General features: G+C 44.6%; 1 protein-coding gene across 2 annotated transcripts in view; it reads right to left on the reverse strand.

Moving 5' to 3' along the window:
• IGFBP2 (insulin like growth factor binding protein 2) overlaps positions 1–23,232 on the reverse strand; it is a 98,209-nt gene that overhangs the window by 62,505 nt on the left and 12,472 nt on the right. Inside the window, exon 1 of one of the 2 annotated variants that reach the window (XM_060301872.2) lies at positions 22,076–22,130. The exons of the other annotated variant lie outside the window; for it this stretch is intronic. Coding sequence (XP_060157855.1) covers positions 22,076–22,106 — 31 coding nt within the window. The 5' untranslated portion in view covers positions 22,107–22,130. Of the gene's footprint in view, positions 1–22,075; positions 22,131–23,232 lie in introns of those variants that run through there. 2 annotated transcript variants of the gene reach the window in all.

Raw genomic sequence — 23,232 nt, forward strand, 5'->3', positions numbered from 1 at the left:
TGTCTGGCTTCAGCAGGGTATCACCCACTATGAGGAGAATGAATGATGGAGCCAATAAAAGAATAAGCTGAAAGAATGACTGGAGAAGCCACATTCCAGCCCACGCTTCACTGATAACGGTCATAAAATGAGGGACAAAGTGGCCTGGATTGTTATAGTATTTTGACTTTGTTTAACTTTGTGCAAACACTTTCTGTTTAGCTGGGATAATGGGAGTACTTGGACTGGTAATAAACAAATAAATGAGCAAAGAAATGATGTCTTACATTTGAAGTGATTTACAGTGTACAAGGCTATTAACGCACACATTTTTTCCATAGAGCCTGTTAACCACCTTGGGCACAGGCATGACAAAGAATACTTTCTCCTTTGACGAAACTGCAATTTAAGCAACTTCAGTAACTGCAATCACAGAGCTGAGAGTGAGAGCACAGATGTAAACCCAGAGCTCTGACTCTCAATGCTCCTTCTGACCTGGGGTCCTCGCTCTCAGGGGACCTACGCTCTGGAAAAATCATTCCACCATGTGTTCAGCCTGGTCGTCTCCTCAGAGAGCCTTCTTTTGCGATCCAGGTGTCCACCGGTAACATTTGGTTTTGTTTTGGGCAGGTTGTTAATTTCTTACAAATTGTGCAATTAAATGATGAAATGCGTAACTCAGGCATTTAGGTCTTCTCCCACACACAGAACCATCCATTTATCACATCTCTCCTGATGATCAGACATTCCCATTTTCATGTTTGCCCTTCCCGTGGTTGCCCTCTCCCCCACCGCGTGCGTCACTTCTCTGCGCGTTTCCCCTGACGCTGGTCTTCCATTCCGAATTGAAGCGTTTTGCCATGCCCTTTGCTGCCTCGCTCACTTCAAATGTCTGCCCCCCTCCTCCCTCTTTACTATTCCCCAAGGCCCTGGAGTTGCCTACCCATTCTTTCTTTCTACAGCTTTGGCCAGCTGGCCCCAGAAATCAATCAGTGGCCCTTTCGAGACCAGGCTAGCAGCTGTCACTCCCACCACGGAATTTAGGTAAGTTCCCCAGAGGCCGGTTAGTGCAAACATTTCGTGAGTCAGCTCTGCTGCACGGAATGCTCCCGTTTCCTGAAGTCTCCTGAAGCCTGGTCCATGTCTTTATCTGCTAAGCCATCGATTTCTACTCCATGAGTATGAATGCTCTTTTTTTCTTTCCTTTTTTTTTTTTCATTTAAAAAACTCACTGCGTGGTTTCCCAGGAAGCTTTTATAGCCTCCAAACACTCTGCCACCTTCTTCACCCTGCCCTTTCACAGATGTCTTTTGCCCATGTTTCTTGTTTTGCTTTGTTTTGTTTGTTTGTTTTTTTGCGGTACGCGGGCCTCTCACTGTCGTGGCCTCTCCTGTTGCGGAGCACAGGCTCCGGACGCGCAGGCTCAGCGGCCATGGCTCACGGGCCCAGCCGCTCCACGGCATGTGGGATCTTCCCGGATCGGGGCACGAACTCGCGTCCCCTGCATCGGCAGGCGGACTCTCAACCACTGCACCACCAGGGAAGCCCCTTTTGCCCATTTTTAATGTTTTCCTTCTCACTGTCATTTAGAGCTTTAACATTTCGGCCAGCTGCCCACGCCCTTAGCCTTCTTAGGTGATGTGCCTCTTACTGCCTAGTTTGGAGGCTGATGGGAGCTTCAGAGAACTTTCAGTCCAGAAATTCCTAACCCAGTGTCCTCGTGGGCCATCCATGGAGTCCTTGGGAAGCTGTGATGCTCGGAAGTTTCATGCAAAATGTGGAGGGTCTGGGCACTTTTCTGGGGAGAGAGTCCATAGATTCCCATGCTATCCTCAGAGATGGGATCATGGCTCAGGCCCCACCCCCGGTCCAGCCTCCTCATTTTACAGATGCATAAACAGATGCCCATTGTGAGTTAATGGCCGTGAGACAGGAGTTAGGTTTGGGGCCTCTCTCATCTGTGCTCTGCCTTATCTGTGTGGACTTTCCTGCCCCTGGAGGCTTCCCTAAACACTGTTCCTCCCTCCTAGATTTTTCTCCTTGGGTTTTTGCTTTTCCTCATGGGCACACTCATTGAGGACTCCCTTGCACTTATTCGGTACTCAAGGCTGGCTATTTAATTTGTGGGACCCAGAGCAAAATGAAGAATGGGGCCTGGCAGGGAGTAGGGAAGCCGATACCCCCTTCTTTTGGGCCAGCTGTCCCAGGGATTTTGACCTTGGTGCCAGGGTACCCTGTGTCCTGGAGGCAGGGTGGGCAAGATGCCCATGCCCAGGCGTACACGAACAAGTCCAGGCATCTCAAGCCAGGGAGGGCAGCCACACCTCCCCCGTGCGAGACACCACGGGGCCCAGGCCTGCCAGACTCCCATTGTCCCTGTACCCACACCAGGCCAGGGCGGATCAACAGTGGAGCTTGGCCATCCAACATGCTGGGCAGAGGGCGGCAGTCATATGGGGTGAGGGTGGGGAGGGGAGGCTAGACAGGGCCCAGGGGCCAGGACTCAGCCTCCTGTGTATGCTCCACTGTCCCACTTCACTTCATCTTCACTTCAAAGATGAAAGTGTTAAGAATCTCAAGATGGCAGCAGCAGAGCATTAAACCAAGTGTAGGTCCCTCTGCACCAGCCACAGCCCATGAAGCGCCTGGACAGCGTTTCACAGGTTGCAAAGCACATTCACATCCTTGCCTTTATTCTGACCTCTCAGTAGCCCTTTGAATTAATCAGATCAGGGGTCTTTCAGCCTCATTTTATAGGCAAAGACAAGACTCTAAGGTAATAGACAGAGCTTACACATGTGAATGCTGGTGTCAGTTCAGCTTCACCCCTCTGGGCCTTAGTTTCCTAATTTGCAAAGGGAGCTTATCACCCCTTCTTCAGGGTTGTTGTAGGATTACAACAAATATTGTATAAAATGCATTCCGTAGTACCAGATGCAGTCAGTGCTCAATATGTGGAAATATCCGTGTGCCCATTGTCCTATCTGGCTTCTCCCAAAATCTTGTTCATGAACATTTTCCTTTTTTTTTTTTTTTTTTTTTGCGATACGCGAGCCTCTCACTGTTGTGGCCCCTCCCGTTGCAGAGCACAGGCTCCGGACACACAGGCTCAGCGGCCATGGCTCACGCGCCCAGCCGCTCCGCGGCATGTGGGATCTTCCCGGACCAGGGCACGAACCCGCGTCCCCTGCATCGGCAGGCGGACTCTCAACCACTGCACCACCAGGGAAGCCTGAACCCTTTCCTTTTCACTAATTTTCATGAATACTTTTCACTAATGAACACTTCTCACTAATTTTCAATATGCACAAGCCATCTGTACCATTATTGGCATAATATTTTTATTTAAATCTACCTATGTTTTTATACTTTTTTACTAGTTAGTTTTATTCTAGTGTCATAAGTGAAAGACCAATAACACTCACCTTAAATAGAAGGTAGTCATAAAAATAAATTTATAGAAAATGATAATGGTATGAGACTCTCTCTTGATACCTTTGCTCGCTGAAAACTTAGAGCCCATATTTTCTCTTTGTTAAAAAGGGAAATTAGCAAGTATTAAAGATTTAGCCCCACCCTGAGACTTCTTTTTCATCTAATCTGCAGGGAATAATCTTGTCACTATTCCATTCAATGGTATTATGTGCCCTGCACATGGTAGAAAGAGGTGGAACCAACGGTCACCAGACATGTAGCACAATTGCAAAGATGAAAATCCCACACAAACCAATTCCAAATGTTTTTTATGGACACATGGATTGAAAGAATTCAAATCAGTTCCTTAATAGTGATTGCCTCTGAGGAGGGAGAGGAGAGGAAAAGGTTGTGGTCAAAGGGACTTTAACCATATTTGTAAAGTTTTAATTATTTTATCAAAAGCGCTTGAAACAAATAGGAAAATGTTCTTACAGTTGCCAATTCTGCATAATGAGAGCATGAATATTTAGTATTCTTCAGACTTTTATTTATTTTTTAAATTTCCCTAAAATTAAAAAAAAAAAAGAGAAAACAAAGAAAAAAAAGTTTGATCAGGCAAAATGCTCCCAGATAAGGTTGCTAGAAAGGATTGAAAATTCTTTGGTAAGTAAGGGACTGTATTACTTTGCAAGGCTGCCGTAATCAAATACCACACACTGGGTGGCTTACACAACAGAAATTCATTTTCTCACAGTTCTGGAGGCTGGAAGTCCAAGATCAAGGTGGCAGCAGGTTCGGTTTCCTCTGAGGGCTCTCTCCTTGGCTTGCAGATGGCTGCCTTCTCACTATGTCTTCACATGGACTTCCCTCCATGCATGTCTGAGTCCTAATCTCTTCTTCTTATAATGACACAGGCAGATTGGATTAGGGCTCACTCTAATGACCTCATTTGAACTTAATTACCTCTTTAAAGACTCTTTCCAAATACAGTCACATTCTGAGGTACTGTGTGTTAGGACTTCAACGTATGAATTTGGAGGATACAGTTCAACCCATATCAGGGACCTTTAACTGATGACCCCTGCCAACCTACCTTATCATCCAGGAGTCTCTTATCACCACCCTTCACTGACTCTGCTGCCTTCCCCTCCTCTTTCCAATGTCCTGGACATCCAGCCAGGGTTTCCTGACTGCCCCACTGCCTGTACCTTATTTTTTTTTTAATTGAGGTATAGTTGATGTACAATATTATGTAAGTTTCAAGTGTACAGCAAAGTGATTCACAGTTTTTAAGGTTATATTCCATTTATAGTTGTTATAAAATATTGGTTATACCTGCACCTTCTTGAGCCTTCCTGTCATTGACTCCTCTTCCTCCAGGCAGCCTACTGAGGACCACCTGTCCTCCTCACCCTAGCTCAGCCCCTTTGAGTCCACACCCATCTTTGGATTCTCCACTCAGGAGCCCAGTGGTATGGCATCCCAGACTGAAACTCTGCAGCTTCACCCAGCTCAAACTAACTACTCATGGACAACACATGCAAGACATTTTCCCTGCCTCAGGTCTAGCCACTGAATGTCCACACCCCTCTTCCTGTCTGCCTTCTTGAGATGTGTCTGCAGTGAGTATGTCTGTGGCATTCCCTTGCCCATTCCTGTCTCTGTAGTTCTTATCATTTTTATTTATTTATTTTTGGATGCGTTGGGTCTTCGTTGCTACGCACGGGCTTTCTCTAGTTGTGGCAAGCGGGGGCTACTCTTCATTGTGGTGCACGGGCTTCTTGTTACAGTGGCTTCTCTTGTTGTGAAGCACAGGCTCTAGCTGTGCGGGCTTCAGTAGTTGTGTCACGCGGGCTCAGTAGTTGTGGTGCACGTGCTTAGTTGCTCCATGGCATGTGGGATCTTCCCGGACCAGGGCTCAAACCCGTGTCCCCTGCATTGGCAGGTGGATTCTTAGCCACTGTGAGACCATGGAAGCGCTCTTATCATTTTCAAGTCACAAATTGTAGCAATAAGCATCCAATCAAGAGAACAGAAGCCTCCCTAGACAGTTAGACAGAGGGAATTTAATATAGGGAATTGCTTACACAGGGGTTGGGAGAGCTGAGGATCTGGATGGGACATGGGTGAGAGATGTGAACGTGGAGGCCCTTGTGAGTAAGGGTGACGCCCTAGTGATAGTGGAGCAGCAAGATAGAAAGCACTTGGGTCCAATGCTCCATGGAACCGCCACGCTAGCTCTGAACTATGTGAGCCCAGGCTGTTAAGTGGAAGAAAAACGACCTTCTATTATGTTGAAGCCACTGTTGCTTGGAGTCTCTGTTAGGGTAGCCAAGCTCATATCCAGCAAATGCATCTCTTTTTATGTTGCCTCTTTGGGGGCAGATTGCAGAGCCCTTTTCCTTCCCTGAGGAGACAGAGCTGTAGCCTTGGCCTTGCCATCTGAAATACATTTAGACACACTCTTTATACTCAAATGACTGCTGGAACTTGGGTGACCAGCTGTCTATGGTTGCCCAGGAATAAGAGATTTTGTAGAGATGGAATTTTCAAATAGAGAGAGTCCCAGGCAAACCGAGGTAAGTGGGTCACCCTACCTTCTTGTACTTGTAGCACCTGCCAGAGTCCCAGCGGCATCCTCCCCTCCCAGGTCCAAACCACAGTGCAGGCTGCCGCCCTCACTGAGTCTGGTTGCCTCCCAGTGTCCCTTTGAACAAGACCCAGCAAGTACTTCTGTGTCCACTGCTTCATTCCCAAAGAGAATAAACACCTCTCCAACCTCAGCCTGCCGAAGAGAATCACCAGAGTTCTTCCAGCAGCCTTGGCCCTTTGCACCTGAGGCTTTTTCCAAAATAAATTCAGTTTCTCTGGATCCGAGGCTCATGTTGCATTCCTTGCTTCTAGGAATTTCCCTGACCATAAGTCAAGTCTCTGGTCTCACCTCAAGTAGTTGAGAGTGGGGTTCTCCCACCACACAGTCCTTGCTGAGCTGTTCTGCACAACCTCTCGGAAGGGGGACCTCCCAGTGAGGGCATCCTCCTCAGCAGGGCCCTTCTCTCATCCTGCTTTCATCTGGGGCACAGCTGACTGGACTGGAAAGAGCAGTAGATTGAGTTCAGATCCCTGTGTTTGGAAGCCTGCCTCTGCCTCTGTTCTAATACTGGGCAGGTTGCCCCACCTTGCAGGGCCTCACTTTCCCATCCCATCCCATAATAAGGTATGATCATAGGCTGAAAAATTACCCCCCAAAAGATATCCACATCCTAATCCCTGGAACCTGTAAATGTTACTGTATTTGGAAAAAGGTTTCTGCAGATGCGATTAAGGAATTTAAAATGAGGAAATTATCCTGGATTATCCAGGTGGGCCATAAATGCCATCACAAAGGTCCTTAGGAGAGGGAGGTAGAGGGAAATTTCACAGACAGAAGAAGAAGGGGCAATGTGACCACGGAGGCAAAGATTAGAGTGATGCAGCCACAAGTCCAGAAATGCTGGAAGCCACTGGAGTCTGAAAAAGTCAAGAAACAGATTCTCCCCTAGGGCTCCCGAGGGAGCACACCCTGCTGTTATGGGCTGTACTTGTGCTACAAGTACAAGAAGGTAGGGTGACCCACTTACCTCGGTTTGCCTGGGACTCTCCCTATTTGAAAATTCCATCTCTACAAAATCCCTTATTCCTGGGCAACCATAGACAGCTGGTCACCCAAGTCTCAACCCCAGTACCTCAGAATATAACCATATTTGGAAATAAGGTTTTTAAAGAGGTGGCTGAGTTAAAATGAGGCTGTTAGGATGGGGCCCTGATCCAATACGACTGGTGTCCTTATTAGAAGAGAAAAGGACGCCAGGGACTCACACACGCACAGAGGAGGGACCATGCGAGGATCCAGCAAGAGGGCCGCCATCTCCAAGTCAAAGAGAGAGGCCTCAGCAGAAGCTAACCTTTCTAGCATCTTGATCTGGACTTCCAGCCTCCAGATTGTAAAAAAGTAAATTTCTGTCATCTTAAGCCACCAGCTTTGTGGTACTTTATCATGGCAGCCCCAGGAAGTTAACCCAGTTAGATGGTGACACCTAACTCATAGGCTTGTTCTAAGATCAAGGAGATCACGAGGTGTGCCTGCTGGGGTGTGGGCGAGTACTCACTCCACCTTAGTGGCGTCCGAGTTCTCCTCTCACGGAGACTGGTCTGCATGTTCACTCCTCTGCCCAAGCAGAAGTCAAAGGGGGGAAAAAAAAAAAACAGCCATAGTGGCTCTTTTTTTTTCTTCTTCCTTTTTTTGGGTGCCTGTTTCCCACCTCACCATTCCATCTTCCTTCAGTGAACTCCATCACCCACCAGGACTCCACAAACAGCTGATAATTGCCTGTATACATATCTGTCTTGCCACCACTTAATAGCAATGACAATAGCTAACATTTATGGGCTTCTGTATATAGTCAGGCACTGTGCTAAGTGCTTTTGCTAAATTACATCATTTAAGGCTCTGAGTGTCCCTTTAATATGGGACACTATTATTGTTCCAACTTGACAGATAGGGACACCAAGACACAGAATGGTTAAAGAGTTTGCCCAAGGAAGTGGCAGAGCTGGGAGGCAAACCCAGGTTGTCAGCGCTCAAGCCTACACCCTCACCCCTGTTAAACCACAGGAGGGCAAGGATCCACCCTCTCTTAGTTAATGTTAACGCTCCACCCTGCACTTGACACAGAATTTGGACTCAGCGAAGGCTGCCTGGCCAGCTGGCTGGCTGAATGAATGAATGAATGAATGAATGACACTTGCCATATGCCAAGAAGATGCTCTCCAGGGCTCTGCTCTGTCCAATTTCTCTTTAGCTTGACTCTGCCGCTATTGCTGCTGCAGCCCTGACCATCAGCCATCCTGCGTGGCCCGTGCCCACATCACCCTCTCTCTGCTCTCGGCCTCTTTCATCCCGGAGCTTAGAGAACCTGAGCTGAGGCATCAGCCCCTGCTGCCCCTCCCTCCCCATCACTCAGTAGTGTCCTTGTCTCCTCCTCCCAGGGACCTCTACTCACCTATGTGGACAGAAAGACTGGAATTCCCAAAAGCCTAGTGAGAGAGGTCTGAATTCAAAAGGATTACAGAAATTGCAGGGGCCCATTATACTCGCCCAAAGCCACAGAAAACTGGGTGTTATTTTTGACTTCAGATCTGGTTTTCCTTCCAACATACCAAGTCAGTAAGAAAAAAGAGACAAGATGGGGTGTCAGAGCCTGGTTTCAATTCTTACCAGCTGTGTATTGCTAGGTACGTTATATAAATTCCCTAAACTTGAGTTCCTTGGCCTACAAACTGGGAGATAAGACTGTTTACTCTGCTTTACAGTTTGTGCCCGTTACAGGAGTCACCTAGCCAGGCTCTCCTGGGCCTACGTCACTGAGACAATCCTGGGAGAGAGGACGCAATTCCAGAACCGCATATTTCAGTAATTAACCCGTCTAGACTTTGATCAGTCTCACTCCAACTGCTGATCCAGGCCCTTTGGGGGAACAGGCTAGTTTCCTACAAATAATGGGGAGGGATCTCAAAAACCTTGATTCCACATCAGTGGTTGCTGCATCTGCCCCTGGATGAGAACCAGAAAAATGCAGGGAATGTAGCAGCTCACCTGAATAATTCCATCCCTGAGTAAAACTCCAGAACTTTGGAGTTCTCCAGAACTTTCCTGACCTTGGAGTCAGGAAAATATTTACCTGGCAATTGTATCCTAACTCATTCAGTTGTCTCTCCTTTGTGATGTGTACCTAATCACTATGGAAAATAATCTCTTCTCTAAACTATGTATTTCATAATTTAACCCATACCAGAAATGTGCTCCCATATTTTCTAAATATTTTAAAACACATTTGAATGAAAGAAAACAATGCTTTCAACAGAGATCTGCAATAATGTTTTCATTGAACGCAAGACAAGCCAGCCCTGATGTCATCATTGCAAACCCCTAGAGCAGAGTTTCTCAACAACGGCACTATTGACATTTTGGACCAGATAATTCTTTGTTTGGGGGGCTGTCCTGTGCATCATAGAATATTTGGCAGCATCCCTGGCCTCTACCCACTAGATGCTAGTAGCACCTCTCTTCCATCATGACCATAAAAAAGGCTGCAGATGTTGACAAATGTGCTCTCAGGGACAAAATTATCCCCAGTTGAGAACCACGGTCCTAGAGAAAGAGACCTGGCCTGGGGACTCTCTTTGCCCTACCCTACCTGAAATTAAGTACTTTATAAGAATGCTTTTTGAAAACACTGATAAATTAAAGGTAGGAATAAGAGTTGGGTGAGCAGTGCAGAAGACCTAAATAGACATTTCTCCAAAGAAGACATACAGATGGCCAATAGACACCTGAAAAGAATGCTCAATATAGCCAATTATTAGAGAAGGCAAATCAAAACTACAGTGAGGTATCACCTCACACTGGTCATAATGACCATTATCAAAAAGTCTCCAAATAATAAATGCTGGAGAGAGTGTGGAGGAAAAGGAACCCTCCTACACTCTTGGTGGGAATGTAAAATGGTACAGCCACTGTGGAGAACAGTATGGAGTTTCCTTAAAAACTAAAAATAGAGTTACATATGATCCTGCAGTCCCACTCCTGGGCATATATCCAGAGAAAACTATAATTCAAAAAGACACATGTGCCCCAATGTTCACTGAAGCACTATTTACAATAACCAAGACATGGAAGCAACCTAAATGTCCATCGACAGATGAATGGATACAGAAGATGTGGTACATATATACAATGGAATATTACTTAATCATAAAAAAAGAATGAAATAATGCCATTTGCAGCAACATGGATGGACCTAGAGATGATCATACTAAGTGAAGTAAGCCAGAAAGAGAAAGACAAATATCATATGATATTGCTTATATATAGAATCTAAAAAATAGCACAAGTAAACTTATATAGAAAACAGAAATAGACCCACAAACATAGAAAACAAACTTATGGTTACCAAAGGGGATGGCAGAGTGAGGGGAAGGATAAATTAGGAGGTTGGGATTTACAGATACACACTATTATATATAAAATGGATAACCAGCAAGAAACTACTGTATTGCATGGGGAGCTATACTTAATATTTCTTAATTTCTTTTCCCTATAAGGGAAAAGAATCTGAAAAAGAATATATATATATATATATATATATATATATATATATATATATATATATATAACTGGATCACTGTGCTGTACACCTGAAACTAATACATCATTGTAAATCAACTATATTTCATTTAAAAAATGGAAAAAGATTTTAAAATTTTAAAAAAGATTTGGGTGAGCAGGGAAGGAAATATATATTATACTCTTCGATTATACAAAATGTGCACATCTTAACAGACCATTTACAAAGTTGGTTTCTGGAACATGATGCATAGTAGATTCTTCCTGGGATTCCAATATTTAGTTAGACACGTATGGCAATACTGCAAAGTGGATGGTTTGTGAGTTCATGTACTTCCTTAAAAATGGCAGCGTTCCCAGATGTGTCCTCCCCCAATAAGTGTTTGTTCTTACTCAGTTTCTCTGCAGAAAAAGGAAAGTTTCCACTGTAGAAAGTCCTCCGCAACTTGTTAAAATTTATAGAGAATATGGTGAAGCTACAGTGTGTATAAACAGGGTGTGCAAAGCTTGGGGGAGGGCGGGAGGGCCTCCACACTTGATATGCTGGCACTGGGAGCTACATTTGGCACCACGATATGCTTGAATCTCCTGGCAGTTGAAAGTGATGCCTTGGAATAACTGATTCAGTGGGAAGAAGCTTGGACTCCCTGTTTTGGTCCCTCTTGGCTCCAATATTCTAGGATCTGACAGTTGCCTTATGTGGTCGATTGTTACCATATGGCTACTAAGGAGTCATGCCTCCCTGGGGCCCACTTCTCTTTTGCTGGGTCACTTTACAGAGTCTTCCATCGGGAAGTAGAGTCTATTTTCCCACTCCTTGAACCTGGCCTCATAACTTGCATTGACCAATAGAATACAGGGGAAGTAATACTATGAGACCTTCTGGGTTAGTCCTTAAGAGACCTTGCAGGTTTTGCTTTCACTCTCTTGGGTCACTGCCATGGGCATGTAAGAACACAGACCAGTCTCCTTGAGGATTAAAGACCATATGGAGAGAGAGGCCCAGCCTTTTCTGTTACTGCAGCCAAGCCCAGGGATTTGCAGACATGCTACTCATGGGACCTCCCTGTGAAGACCCACCCAGTGAACCCACAGAACTGTGAGAACTAGTAAATGGTACTAGTTTTAAGCCACTGAATTTTAGAGCAGTTTGTTCACAGCAGTAGATAACTGAGCATCTTCTCAAAAGATTGTTTTTAAGAAGCAACTTGTGAACTATCTCCTACGTGTACATCATTATCAGCAGGACACTCCTAATGTTGGAGCTTTTCTCTCAAACTAGAACAGACTTTTAGGCTTTTTCTTTTTTCTCTGTTTCAGGAGCCATGTCTTCATGTCTGTATTCATTCACTCTCTTCTGTCGTTAGCCTGGGTCCTGAAGGGATACAAGGAAGACATGAGACAAAGTTCCCTTTAACCTCTAGTCTGGGAGGAGCAACTCTCATGTGAAAACACAGGGCTTTCATCTCTGGAGAAACTGAAGCTTGTTTAGGCTGCTAAGGCAAAACAAGTAGTATTCCATTGTATATAGGTACCACATCTTCTTTATCCGTTCATCTGTCGATGGACACTTAGGTTGTTTCCACATCTTGGCTATTATGAATACGGATAGTGCTGCTATGGACATAGGGGTCCATGTATCTTTTTGGATTAGAGTTTTATCTGGATATACGCCCAGGAGTGGGATTGCTGGATCATACGATAATTCTATTTTTAGTTTTCTGAGCAACCTCTATACTGTTTTCCATAGTGGCTATACTAACTTACATTCCCACCAACAGTGTAGGAGGGTTCCCTTTTCTCTGCACCCTCTCCAGCATTTATTGTTTGTAGACTTCTTTGATGATGGCCATTCTGACTGGTGTGAGGTTGCACCTCATTGTAGTTTTGATTTGCATTTCTCTAATAATTAGCGATGCTGAGCATCTTTTCATGCGCCTGTTGGCCATCTGTATGTCTTCTTTGGAGAAATGTCTATTTAGGTCTTCTGCCCATTTTTCAATCGCGTTGTTTGGTTTTTTGTTTTGAGTTGTATGAGCTGTTTGTATACTTTGGAAATTAAGCCCTTGTCAGTTGCATCATTTGCAAATATTTTCTCCCATTCCATAAGTTGTCTTATTGGTTTTTTTTATGGTTTCCTTTGCTACTTCAATTTTTAAAAATAAAATAAAAAATAAATGCAGGGGAAAGAAAAGAAAACATCTTCAGGAAGGAAGAAGCCCTCTTTGACAGCACAATCAACAGTGTGTAGATGCAGGACAACAACACGTATAATCAGTCATCACTAAGAATCCACTGTAGTTTTGTCTTTTTCTGCTTCACCTTTTTTTTCGTCTTTGCTTTATCTCTAATTTCTGTTCAAAGAAGTTTAGAATAGAATTGTTCTAACACATCCTATTTCCTAAGTATCAACAAAAGGAAACAGATAAAAGTCACAGAGACTTTCTGAGTTATTCACCAACTGATGGCTCATCTTCAGTCCAACAGACAGAAGGTCAGAGGGCCAACATGTATCAATACAACCTTGGTATATTTCCTGATTCTATTACTTTTTCTTCATAGAGCATAATAGAACTCAACCGCAAGAATCAGAGAAGGATAGATTATCTTATGAGAAACACAATCTCCAATTCCAAAGATACTTGAAAGGACTGCATATTGCAGGGCCCTCCCTATTGAATTATTATCTGAACAAGTTGGAGTGTCTGTTAAGGACAATGGGTGGATAGTTTCTTGCCAGAGCAAATTAGAGGGCTCACTCAATCCCATTGCCATCGACCTGGTTTTACTTTCCTGGACTTGGTACAGTCCTAGGAAGAAGTTGAATTTGTTGATTAGTTTTGCTGCAGGGAGAGGCTTAGCATCAGTGAAGATCATTGGTATTTGGTAGGTGCCCACTTGATCTCTAATCAGTTGTGTGTAATTCTCCCACTTAGGGATGCATTTGGCAATTCATTCACATAGGCAATTTCAAAAGGATAAAGTCCCGTTTAAAATCAGAAAGAAAAAAAAGAGCACTGTAGTGGCACACAAACCTTCTTTTGCCCAATGTAATCTATTAGCATCACAAGTATTAGCTACAACGGTGTTTCTAGCTAATACAAAGCTAATGTGTGATGAGTACTTGCTCTTCATCCCCTGACGTCACGCACACACACTCACACACATCCAAACTGCTCCAAGCTCAGTTTTGAACACGTTGAGATGTCCGTTACTCATCCAAGTGGCGATGTTGAGTAGGAGGGGGGATTTACAAGTCAGGAGCTCTGGAGAGAAGACTGAGCTAGAGGTAAAAATCAAGGGATGTAAAGAGAATGATGTAGTAGAATTTAACGCATTAGCCTTACCGTACCTCACAATTTTTGCTGCATCACTAAACATGCTCTCTTGTTCAGCTAACATTTTTTTGCTCATAACGAGACTTTCTTGATGAATAAAGTAGTGTGTTACAGGAAACTATATTCAATATCCTGTAATAAACCATAATGGAAAAGAACATGAAAAGGAATATATATGTAAAATGTATAACTGCATCACTTTGCTGTACAGCAGAAATTAACACAACACTGTAAATCAACTAGACTTCAATAAAATAATTTTTTTTTTAATCGAGGGATGGGTCATCCACATATTGAGGGCCTACTGAGTGCTCAGTGCAACAACACAGCACGGTGTAGTAGTCAGAAGACGAGGCTCCAGAGCTGGCTGTGTCTATGTAACTGGTGACCATGAACATGACCCTTCCCCCGTCTGAGACTCCACGTCCCCATCGGTAGAATAAAGGGGTGAGATGAGATGATCTTTAAGGTTCCTTCTAGCAAAATACGTTTGTGATTTTAGGATTCTAATCGCTAAAGTGTTCCCTACCCTTAAAGAGTGTACTCTGCTGCCAAGATGAGCTGATCGACCAGCCGAACAGTCATGGAAGCACAAGGACAACAGAGCAGCGACCTTCTGCCCAGAAGTCAGCCTAGCAGTGGGAACAATAGCATTACTGTGCATGGGAATAGTCAGGAAGATTTCTTGGAGGATGGGCTGGAGGCCTGGGAAGCTCTGGATTGGAGGAAAAGGAGGAAACTCGGTTGCATATTTTGAAAATGGAGTGAGTGAAGCACAGAGAAGAAGGGCATGTTATTCAAAAGGGTTTAACTGAAGAGCGTTGCATAAAAAGAACCATTTACAACAGATATGGGCAAAGATCAGGGAACCACGAAGGGATGGTGAAGCACCCAGGGTTTAGCAACAGTGAGGAAGCAGTGTCACGCTGTTGGGGTCGGGGAGAGAATCCTGTTTCCAGAGCCTGGGCAGAGCTAGAGTGCTGCAAGAGGGGCCGTCTGACAAGGGCAACAGCCGCGAAGATTGCAAGGCAGGAAGGGAGCAGGGCAATAAATGCTCCATCTTCTCCCTCTCCTTCTGCTTTTGGGTCTCCAACCAGTGCCTCCCGAACATTGGAAAACCCCAACAGAAGGCCAGGGCAACGGAGTCTGGGTGACGTAGTTCACAGAGGTCAGCATCCCAGGGCATGGAGCAGAACAGAGAGAGGCAGATGATGAATCTGGCGGGGGGAGGAGGGCAGACGAAGAATAATGAGCACACAAGATATCTAGAGGAGAAGAGTGCAGTATGAATTCTTTCCAAGAAGGCTTTCTTTTCCTCTGTCCAAACATGAAATTTGCTCTGAGTCTCAGTATTCCTGATTGTGAAATGGGCCATGCCTATGTCCTAGGGTGGTAATGAGGAGTCTATGGTATGCCACATGGAAGGGCCAAGCACAGGGCCTGGTCCACATTGGAGGCTCCATGTATGTTAGTTACTTTCCTCTTTTCTGCACATGCCTACGTGGCCCTTTGACCAGATTACCTCTCCAGGTCTGAGTCTCCAAGTGATTTAATAAGTTGCATATGTCTCCCTCCATCGATCTATTTATTTATTCATTCATTCAGTGAGTGTTTATTTACTGAGCATCAGGTGTGATTGCTGTAGATTGTACGGTGGACAAAGCGGATATGTTCCCTGCCCCTTTTCCTCCCTTCCTCTCAGAACTGTCCCCGTCTCTTTGATTTGGGTCCCTAGTTCTCTCCTGATTCTCACTGATTTTATATCTTCAACATCTCTCTATCACACACTCTAACAGAATTGTGAGAACAGCCCTAGGAGGAAAACTCCCTTGTTTTTACCTGGAGAAGCTGCTACTTAACTTTTCCAGGGACATGAGCCCAACGAGCACAAGAAGACAGAAGAGTAGTTGGCTTAGTTCTGACCATGGGTCTGCGCCAGAATCAGCTACACAGCCATGCGTGCAAGAGAGAAGGATCCACCAAGAGAAACAGGGATGGAAAGATATTGACAGCGCGGAGACTTTCTGAACTGTCATAAGAACACCATGAGTCTGGGGGCGTGTCCAGAGGTCACACGATCCAGAGAAACTCTTAACTTAGTCTCGTTCCCGGCCCTCTGTGATGCTGTTTATTGCCTTGCGATTCTAGCAATCTGTGACTATTCAAAGTACCACCCTCTCTCCAGGACTCAGTGTTTTGATCTGTAACATGAAGAGGTTGGACCAGATGACTTCTAAGTTCCCACAGAAGAGTCTAGCTCAGATGCTTTGAGTCTATGGCTGTGGAAGGCTAATGAGAACTTTAGAGCCGATTTTATGGTTTTGGATGTTCTGCAACTGCAATCATTTTCAAGAAGGTTGAAGATTCTGCAGTCTGGGTAATTGTCCTTCTGAGCTCCCACCCAGTCTATCCTGGAAAAGAGCCTACACAATTATCTTTCCCCCAGGGGGCTTTAGGTAGGCCTCCAGTTATGCAAACACTGCAAAGAGAGTGTGAATCAGAGAGCAAGTGCTAATTGGTGCACTGGCGTCTGAGCCCAAGGACTGGCTTGGTCCCTAAAGGGTGTGGCTGAACGGGACGTTTAGTCACTTTGGCTATCAAAAGAATCAAACTGAACTCGATGAGAAGCTGAACCTGGAGAATACAAATAAATAATCACAGTAATAATCACTCTTTACCGAATGCTTACAATATGCCAGACACTGCGTTAAGTACTCAGCAAGAACCTCATTTAATCTTTACAACCCTCTGGGGTAGTTACTATTATTATTCCCAGGATACAGATGGCAAACTGAAGTTTAAAGGCTTAAGTAACTTGCCCCAAGTCCCTCAGCTATTAAGTGAGGGATCTGGATCTGGGATTGAAACCCAGGTCTGTCTGACTCTGAGATCCCTGAGTAAGTACCCGCTCTGCTCTCTGAGCCCCAGTGTATTTGGAAAAGCTTTAGTTCATCATGTCTGCCTCTGAGGGATGGCTCAGTAGGACCACAATGTTCCTGATTTAAAGACCTTTGGGACAAACTTTGCAGATTTTCTGTATTCATTACCCCATCTCTGGCTGTGTTAATGTCTCAGCCACCCCTCCTTGCCCTGTTTCCAGAGGTCTCTGGGCCACGTTAACATGTCTATTTACAAAGTCACTGGCTCCACACTCTCTAGCTGTTTCGTCTGGTGTCATGTCTAAATCCTTTGGGAGGTTGCAGGAGGGGAGACAGCCAGTTGGGCTGAAGGGCAAAGACCAGGCAGAGGAATATCCAAAAATGTGATACACACGCTCTTTTTGCTACCCATAGGAAGCTTCGAAACGCATCTTGATACAGAGGTGATGAACATGGGCTTTGGAGTCAGCTAGACCTGGGTTCTGGTGGTAGTTCTAAAGCTTCTTCCAAGTTATATCCTCTCTCTGAGCCTCAGCTCCCTCATCTGCACAATGAGGTAGGAAGAAGTCCATCCAAGGTTATTTTTGGCACTCCTGGAGATGGCGCATCTGCAGGGTTTAGCACAGCGCCTACCACACACAATAAATGCTCCAAAGTGGAGAATGCTCTCATTGGCTGCCAGCTAGTTCCTTCTCACTTACGCCATGCTGGGTGAACAGTGCCATGTCTTTTCTGACAGGTTCAGAAGTGTGCTGTTTTTGGAACTCTCTTCAGACGTTGCTCCCTTTCCCATTTTGTGAGCAGAAATAGGTCCAAGGGCTTTGAGAAGTATGATTAATTAAGCACCAACAATGCTTTGATATGTACAGAGCACCAAAGCAAGCATGGGGGAACACACTAATCATGGAGTAGAGCATCCAGCTGAAGAGATAAGACCAATGCCCACGAAAGAACTAGGCTGTAAGAATACAGGACTGCATCACTCAACACTCTGCTGGTACAGAGAACAAATGCTGAAGTTGCTTAAGACTCAACTAATGGCTCATCCAAATCTGACAGATCTTTATCAGAGGCTCTAGGGAGCTCAGGAATCTCATACTCAGTTAAAACACAAATAACCTGTGAGAGTCAGGATCCTATTGCTGGTACTCAGCGTGGGTGTCCTTGCACCGGCAGCGGCAATGATTTGTGTGTGGGTTGCTCTTTCCATTTCCAGAGGGCAGAGCTCATGTTTGGGCTAGTAGGGTGTTTCCCACTCAATAAACAAAATGTGGCCACAACAGGATTGGGGCAAAACGGTGAAGGGAAAGATCACTGAACTAGAGGTCAGGGGACCTGGGTCCTAATTCCATCATGACCACTAACTCCTTGTATGACCTTGAACAGGTCCCTTGCCCTTCTATTTATAACTTATGAGAGAGGTAGTCAGATACGGATTTTGAATTGTATTCCCTGTTACCCTAGGTTTTCTAGAAATTCTGGAGCTTCAAGGGCACCAGTGGGACAAGAGGACAAAGGAGTGATAATTTGGGATTCTATGCAATCCCCCACTTATCTTTCCCTACCTTCAACCAGAACAGCCCCCACTTTTTACACACTGAGGTTCTACAGTAGCCTTCTTGGAAAATCATCTAACTTGTCTCCCTCCACCAAGTTCCTTCTCCATACAGGTCAGCTGAGTCCCAGAGAAGTAAAGCAACTTGACCAAGGTCATCCAGTAAGTGGCAGCGATGGTACTAAAGTCTCTTTTCTGATAACACTGACAATTATTTGGCTGTCCAGGGATAAATGTCACTCCCCATATCCTGTAGATTTGGAAGATATATGGCTCCTAAATTCTGAAAAGGGGCAAGCTGAAGGGAAGGCAGTGAGTAGGGGTTGGGAATCCATCGGCAAAGACACCCGAGTGCCAGCTCTGACAAAGTCCACCTGAAGTCTGGGCAACGTCCAATGGAGAAGCTGACACAGGATTGGGTCATTGATGACTCCACTCCCTGTTGACAAAGAAGGGGACCCCAGCCAAAGCAAAGAGACCCATTGGTCACTGAGGTCTTTCTAGAGTGCTTGTCAGCTTCTTCACCCTGTACCTCCTTAGTCCCTGTCCCAGAAGTCAATATGGCCGCAATCAAAGTTTCTTTACCCTTATTTTTATCAATTAATAGACATTAATTTTTAAAGAAAAAATGAGTGGACAGTACAGAGAGCTCCCATATACCCCCTTTCTACTCTTGGGTTTGTGTGGTACATTTGTTATAATTGATGAACCAATACTGACACATCATTATTTGCATTAGAGGTCACTCTTTGAGTTGTACATTCTCTGAGTTTTGACGAACGCATAATGTCATATATCCATCATTACAGTATCATACAGCATAGTTTCACTGCCCTAAAAATCCCCTGTACTACACTGATTGGTCCCTCCCCTCTCTCTCGAACTTCTGGCAACTACTGGTCTTCTTACTGACTCTATAGTTTTGTCTTTTCCAGGAGTCATATAGTTGGAATCATACAGTATGTAGCCTTTTCATACTGGCTTCTTTCACTAAGCAATATGCATTTAAGTGTCCTCTGTCAACCAAATAATAATAACAATGCAAGAGGCTGCAAGTAAAATAGTTTATTTGGGAGTCTTGAGAATTGCAATTTGGAAGACACAGATTCAGGTAACTCTAAAAGAGTGTTCCAGGGAAGAGAAAGCGTGAGGGGCTTATAAAGACAGAAAGCCATGAGGCTGTTAAAATGTGCCTGGCGAGAACTGTGATTGACCCTGATGAGTCAGAAAGTATTTGTCCTTAAGGACTCATGAGGTGTTTTAAGGTGGGGGGTCTGATAAATAGACAGAGTGTCACAGGTTGTTTTAGAGTAAGTGTCCGATAAGTATCTTGAGTTTCTGGCAGATGTTCTGGATGACTCTATCAGGTCAAAACATCAGATTCCATTCAGACTGAGACGTGCGTAAGTCACACTTCCTTACTGGCTTGCCAGCTCCATTTTAGAGAGCTCTCTTAGCAATACCAACTCCATTTTAACTCTCCTTCCACACCCCCATGTCTTTGCGTGGTTTGATAGGTCTTTTTTTTTTTAACACTGAATAATATTCCAGTGTATGGGTGTACGATGTAACACAGTTTATTTATCTATTTACCTATTGAAGGACATCTTGTTCACTTTAAATTTTGGCAATATGAATAAAGATGTTATAACCATTCGTGTGCAGGTTTTTGTGTGGACATAACTTTTCTACTCATTTGGGTAAATACCTAGGAGTGTGACTGCTGGATCATATGCTAAGAGACTGTTTATTTTTATAAGAAGCTACCAAACTGTCTTCCAAAGTGGCTGTCCCATTTCGCACTCCCACTGTCATAGTGTTTTTTTTTTGTCATAGTATTTTAATTGGCTATTAAAGGTTGTTCCAAGTAAAGAAAAAATTTTAAACTCTAAATTATTAGCATGAATTTTACTGTTCATTTTTATATTGTACAATGCCAGTTTTAAATGCAACTATGAAAACATTCACTTATATGCACAATCACCGAAATTACACAATTTGTATTTTGTAGCTTGTACATGCATATGTATTTCATTCTCACCAAAAGTGTAGAAACACTGCACAAAACTAACTCAAATGGTTTTGATATGTGCACACTCTACCAAAACTCTCTACCTTCAACTTAATAAGCAATAGGACTCAAAAGACAAGGAACTATTCGTTGCCCTGTCCTTTTCCTTCTGTCATCATTACAGCATAAATGGGGAAGTAACAGGAGTAAGAAAGATTCCTCCATTGTCCTGTTCCCTAGAATTACCATTGCCTTCTTTCTGCCTTTAAAGCAAGTTGATTGGAATGGAAAGCATAGTTTTTCAGGGCAGTCAGCCCTGTATGGAATTCTGATGTTCAGTGAGACTCAAAGCACCCAGCTTTCGTAGCACACTTATACTCATTTTGAGTGGCACTGAACTGCCACACATGGTGTCCACTGGAATTCAGTGCTCCTGGGGTATCCCAAATGCTCTGTGTGAAAGGGGCAGCGAGGAATGGAGGACACACATGTTGCACAGATCTGCTCTGCTCATGGGCAGGCTCCATTGTCCTATCCATCTTCACTCACAAAATCTAAGTTCATGGATAAAATCATTGTAAACTTCAAGATGGCTAGCAGAGCACTGAACCAAGCACAGAGCCCTTCAGTGCGTGGGGCTTGGTGAGACTACACAGGTTGAGCATCCATGAACCTGGCCCTGAGTTTCCTTGAGAACGTTCTGCTCCATTCAGGTCATAGCTCTGTCCTGATACTCTGTTGTATCAACCCCTTTCCCTCCTTTGTTTCCAGGAGGTCATAGGAACAGAGCTCTTCCTCCTATCAGCTGCCTGATGTTCAAACCAGAAACCTGAACGTCATTCCATATCCTCTCTCTCCCTCAAAGTCCACATTCCATCACCAACTCCTATCAATGCCCCTGTGGAAGCATCTCGTGACTCCTCCCATCTCCCGTCTCCACCGCTGCCACCAGGTTCTTCCTACAACCACTGCAATAGCTGCCTGATGGATCTCCTTGCTCCCACCTCTTCCTTCAAGTGGAACCCCAGACAGCAACCAGAGTGAGCTTGCTAAGAATAAAATCGAGTCAGGTTGCTTTCCTGCATAAAATCCTTTGACGGCCCCCCAGAGTCCTCAAGATCAAACACTATTCTGACCATGGCTTCTAGACTCTCTCTGGTCTGCCTCCTGCTAACACTTCTCACTGTTCACCTCTTGTTTTTGGCGCTCCAGAAAGTTGAACAATGCACAATTCTTTGAATATATCTTGCTTTTTCCTTCCTTCAGCTATTCTTACTCATTCCTCTCAAGCCTCAGTTATGTCTCCCCCTACCATATCTATTATCACCCCCATCATATAACACTTTCAGAGACACATCACAATGACTTATTTGCATCTCTCACTAGACTCTAAGCTCCCGAGAGTACAGGGATCTTGTCTGAATCACTATAGTGTCCCTAGTACATTGAGTGCAGAGTCATCACTCCATAAAAATGTGTCAAAAGAATAAGCTCTCCCTGGGCCAGCTGTGGCCTCTTGTCACAAGTGAGATAAAAGCTCCTGAGTGGGTGATGGGGTGAGTCAAGTGGTACCCAGCCCATCTCCTCATTTGCCTGAGGCCAGCCTTGGCTAATTCATACACATTCCTTGAAAGGCTGTGTGTGATTCTTTATGGGGGTTTCCAAATGCTTAGCAACTTTCCATTTGTTAACAGCAAGCCAAGAAGCTAAAGGCCAGAGGGAATTACTAACCTGTATGTGAAATCAAGACTTTCAGGGACATCCCCTTGTTTGGCCCAATCCAGAGTTTTTCCAAGCAGGGCACACCTAATCTGACACAGCAATAGAGAGGGAAAGAAAGGAGGGTAATTTATGTCATTTCCATCAGAAAATGTCAACACTGCACACAGAATGGTTAATCCAGAATGAAATAGCAAACATTTGCTCAAAATTGATTTAACGCTTTTCTCAAAGCACCTCAGACTGTTGCAAAACCTCTCTGGGCTATTAAAAAAAAAGAAAAGAAAGAAAGAAAAAACAAAACAAAAAAACCCAGCAGTTTGGAGTTGGGAACAAAGAGTCCCAGAATAGTTGTGTTTCCACACCACAGTCACAGCAAAACAACCCTTTTGAAAATGCTTTTTAATTAACAAGTTTATTTACTTGTCTCATTGGGTCCTTGCAACAAGGCAAGAGTTCCTTGCAGCGTTTGATACCAAGTCCAAATCCTCTGCCTGCTTTTGAGGTCATCCTCGATCTCAGTCTCTGACTCTACCCACTCTCTGTCTCACGTTTGCGGGGCCCTGCGTTATGCAGGCTCCACTCCTAGGATACATGTTCTAGGAACACCCATGCTCACGTGGTCTTCATGGCTTCTCAGGGGCACACTCTGCTACAATGGATCTCACCTGGTCTTTTCTCTCTGGTTCCTCTTATAAAATTTGCCATTGGTGTTTTGCAGTTTTGCTGTGGTGTTTTTGTTTTTATAGAAATTTTATTTATTTATTCATTCATTTATTTATTGGGGGCTGCATTGGGTCTTCGTTGCTGTGCGTGGGCTCTCTCTGTGGTGCTCGGGTTTCTCATTGCGGTGGCTTCTCTTGTTGCGGAGCACAGGCTCTAGGCACGTGGGCTTCAGTGGTTGTGGCACGCGGGCTCAGTAGTTGTGGCTCGCGGGCTCTAGAGCTCAGGCTCAGCAGTTGTGGTGCATGGGCTTTGTTGCTCCGTGGCATGTGGGATCTTCCCGGACCAAGGATCTAACCCGTGTCCCCTGCATTGGCAGGCAGATTCTTAACCACTGCACCACCAGGGAAGTCCCCAGAACATTTGGTTTTATTTCTCTACTTTGGGGTTTGGTGTGATTCCTGAATCTAAACATTCTTATCTTTCATCAATTTTCAGGCATCTTC

Source organism: Globicephala melas, chromosome 7, assembly GCF_963455315.2.
Source record: "Globicephala melas chromosome 7, mGloMel1.2, whole genome shotgun sequence".
Taxonomy (NCBI): Eukaryota; Metazoa; Chordata; class Mammalia; order Artiodactyla; family Delphinidae; genus Globicephala; species Globicephala melas.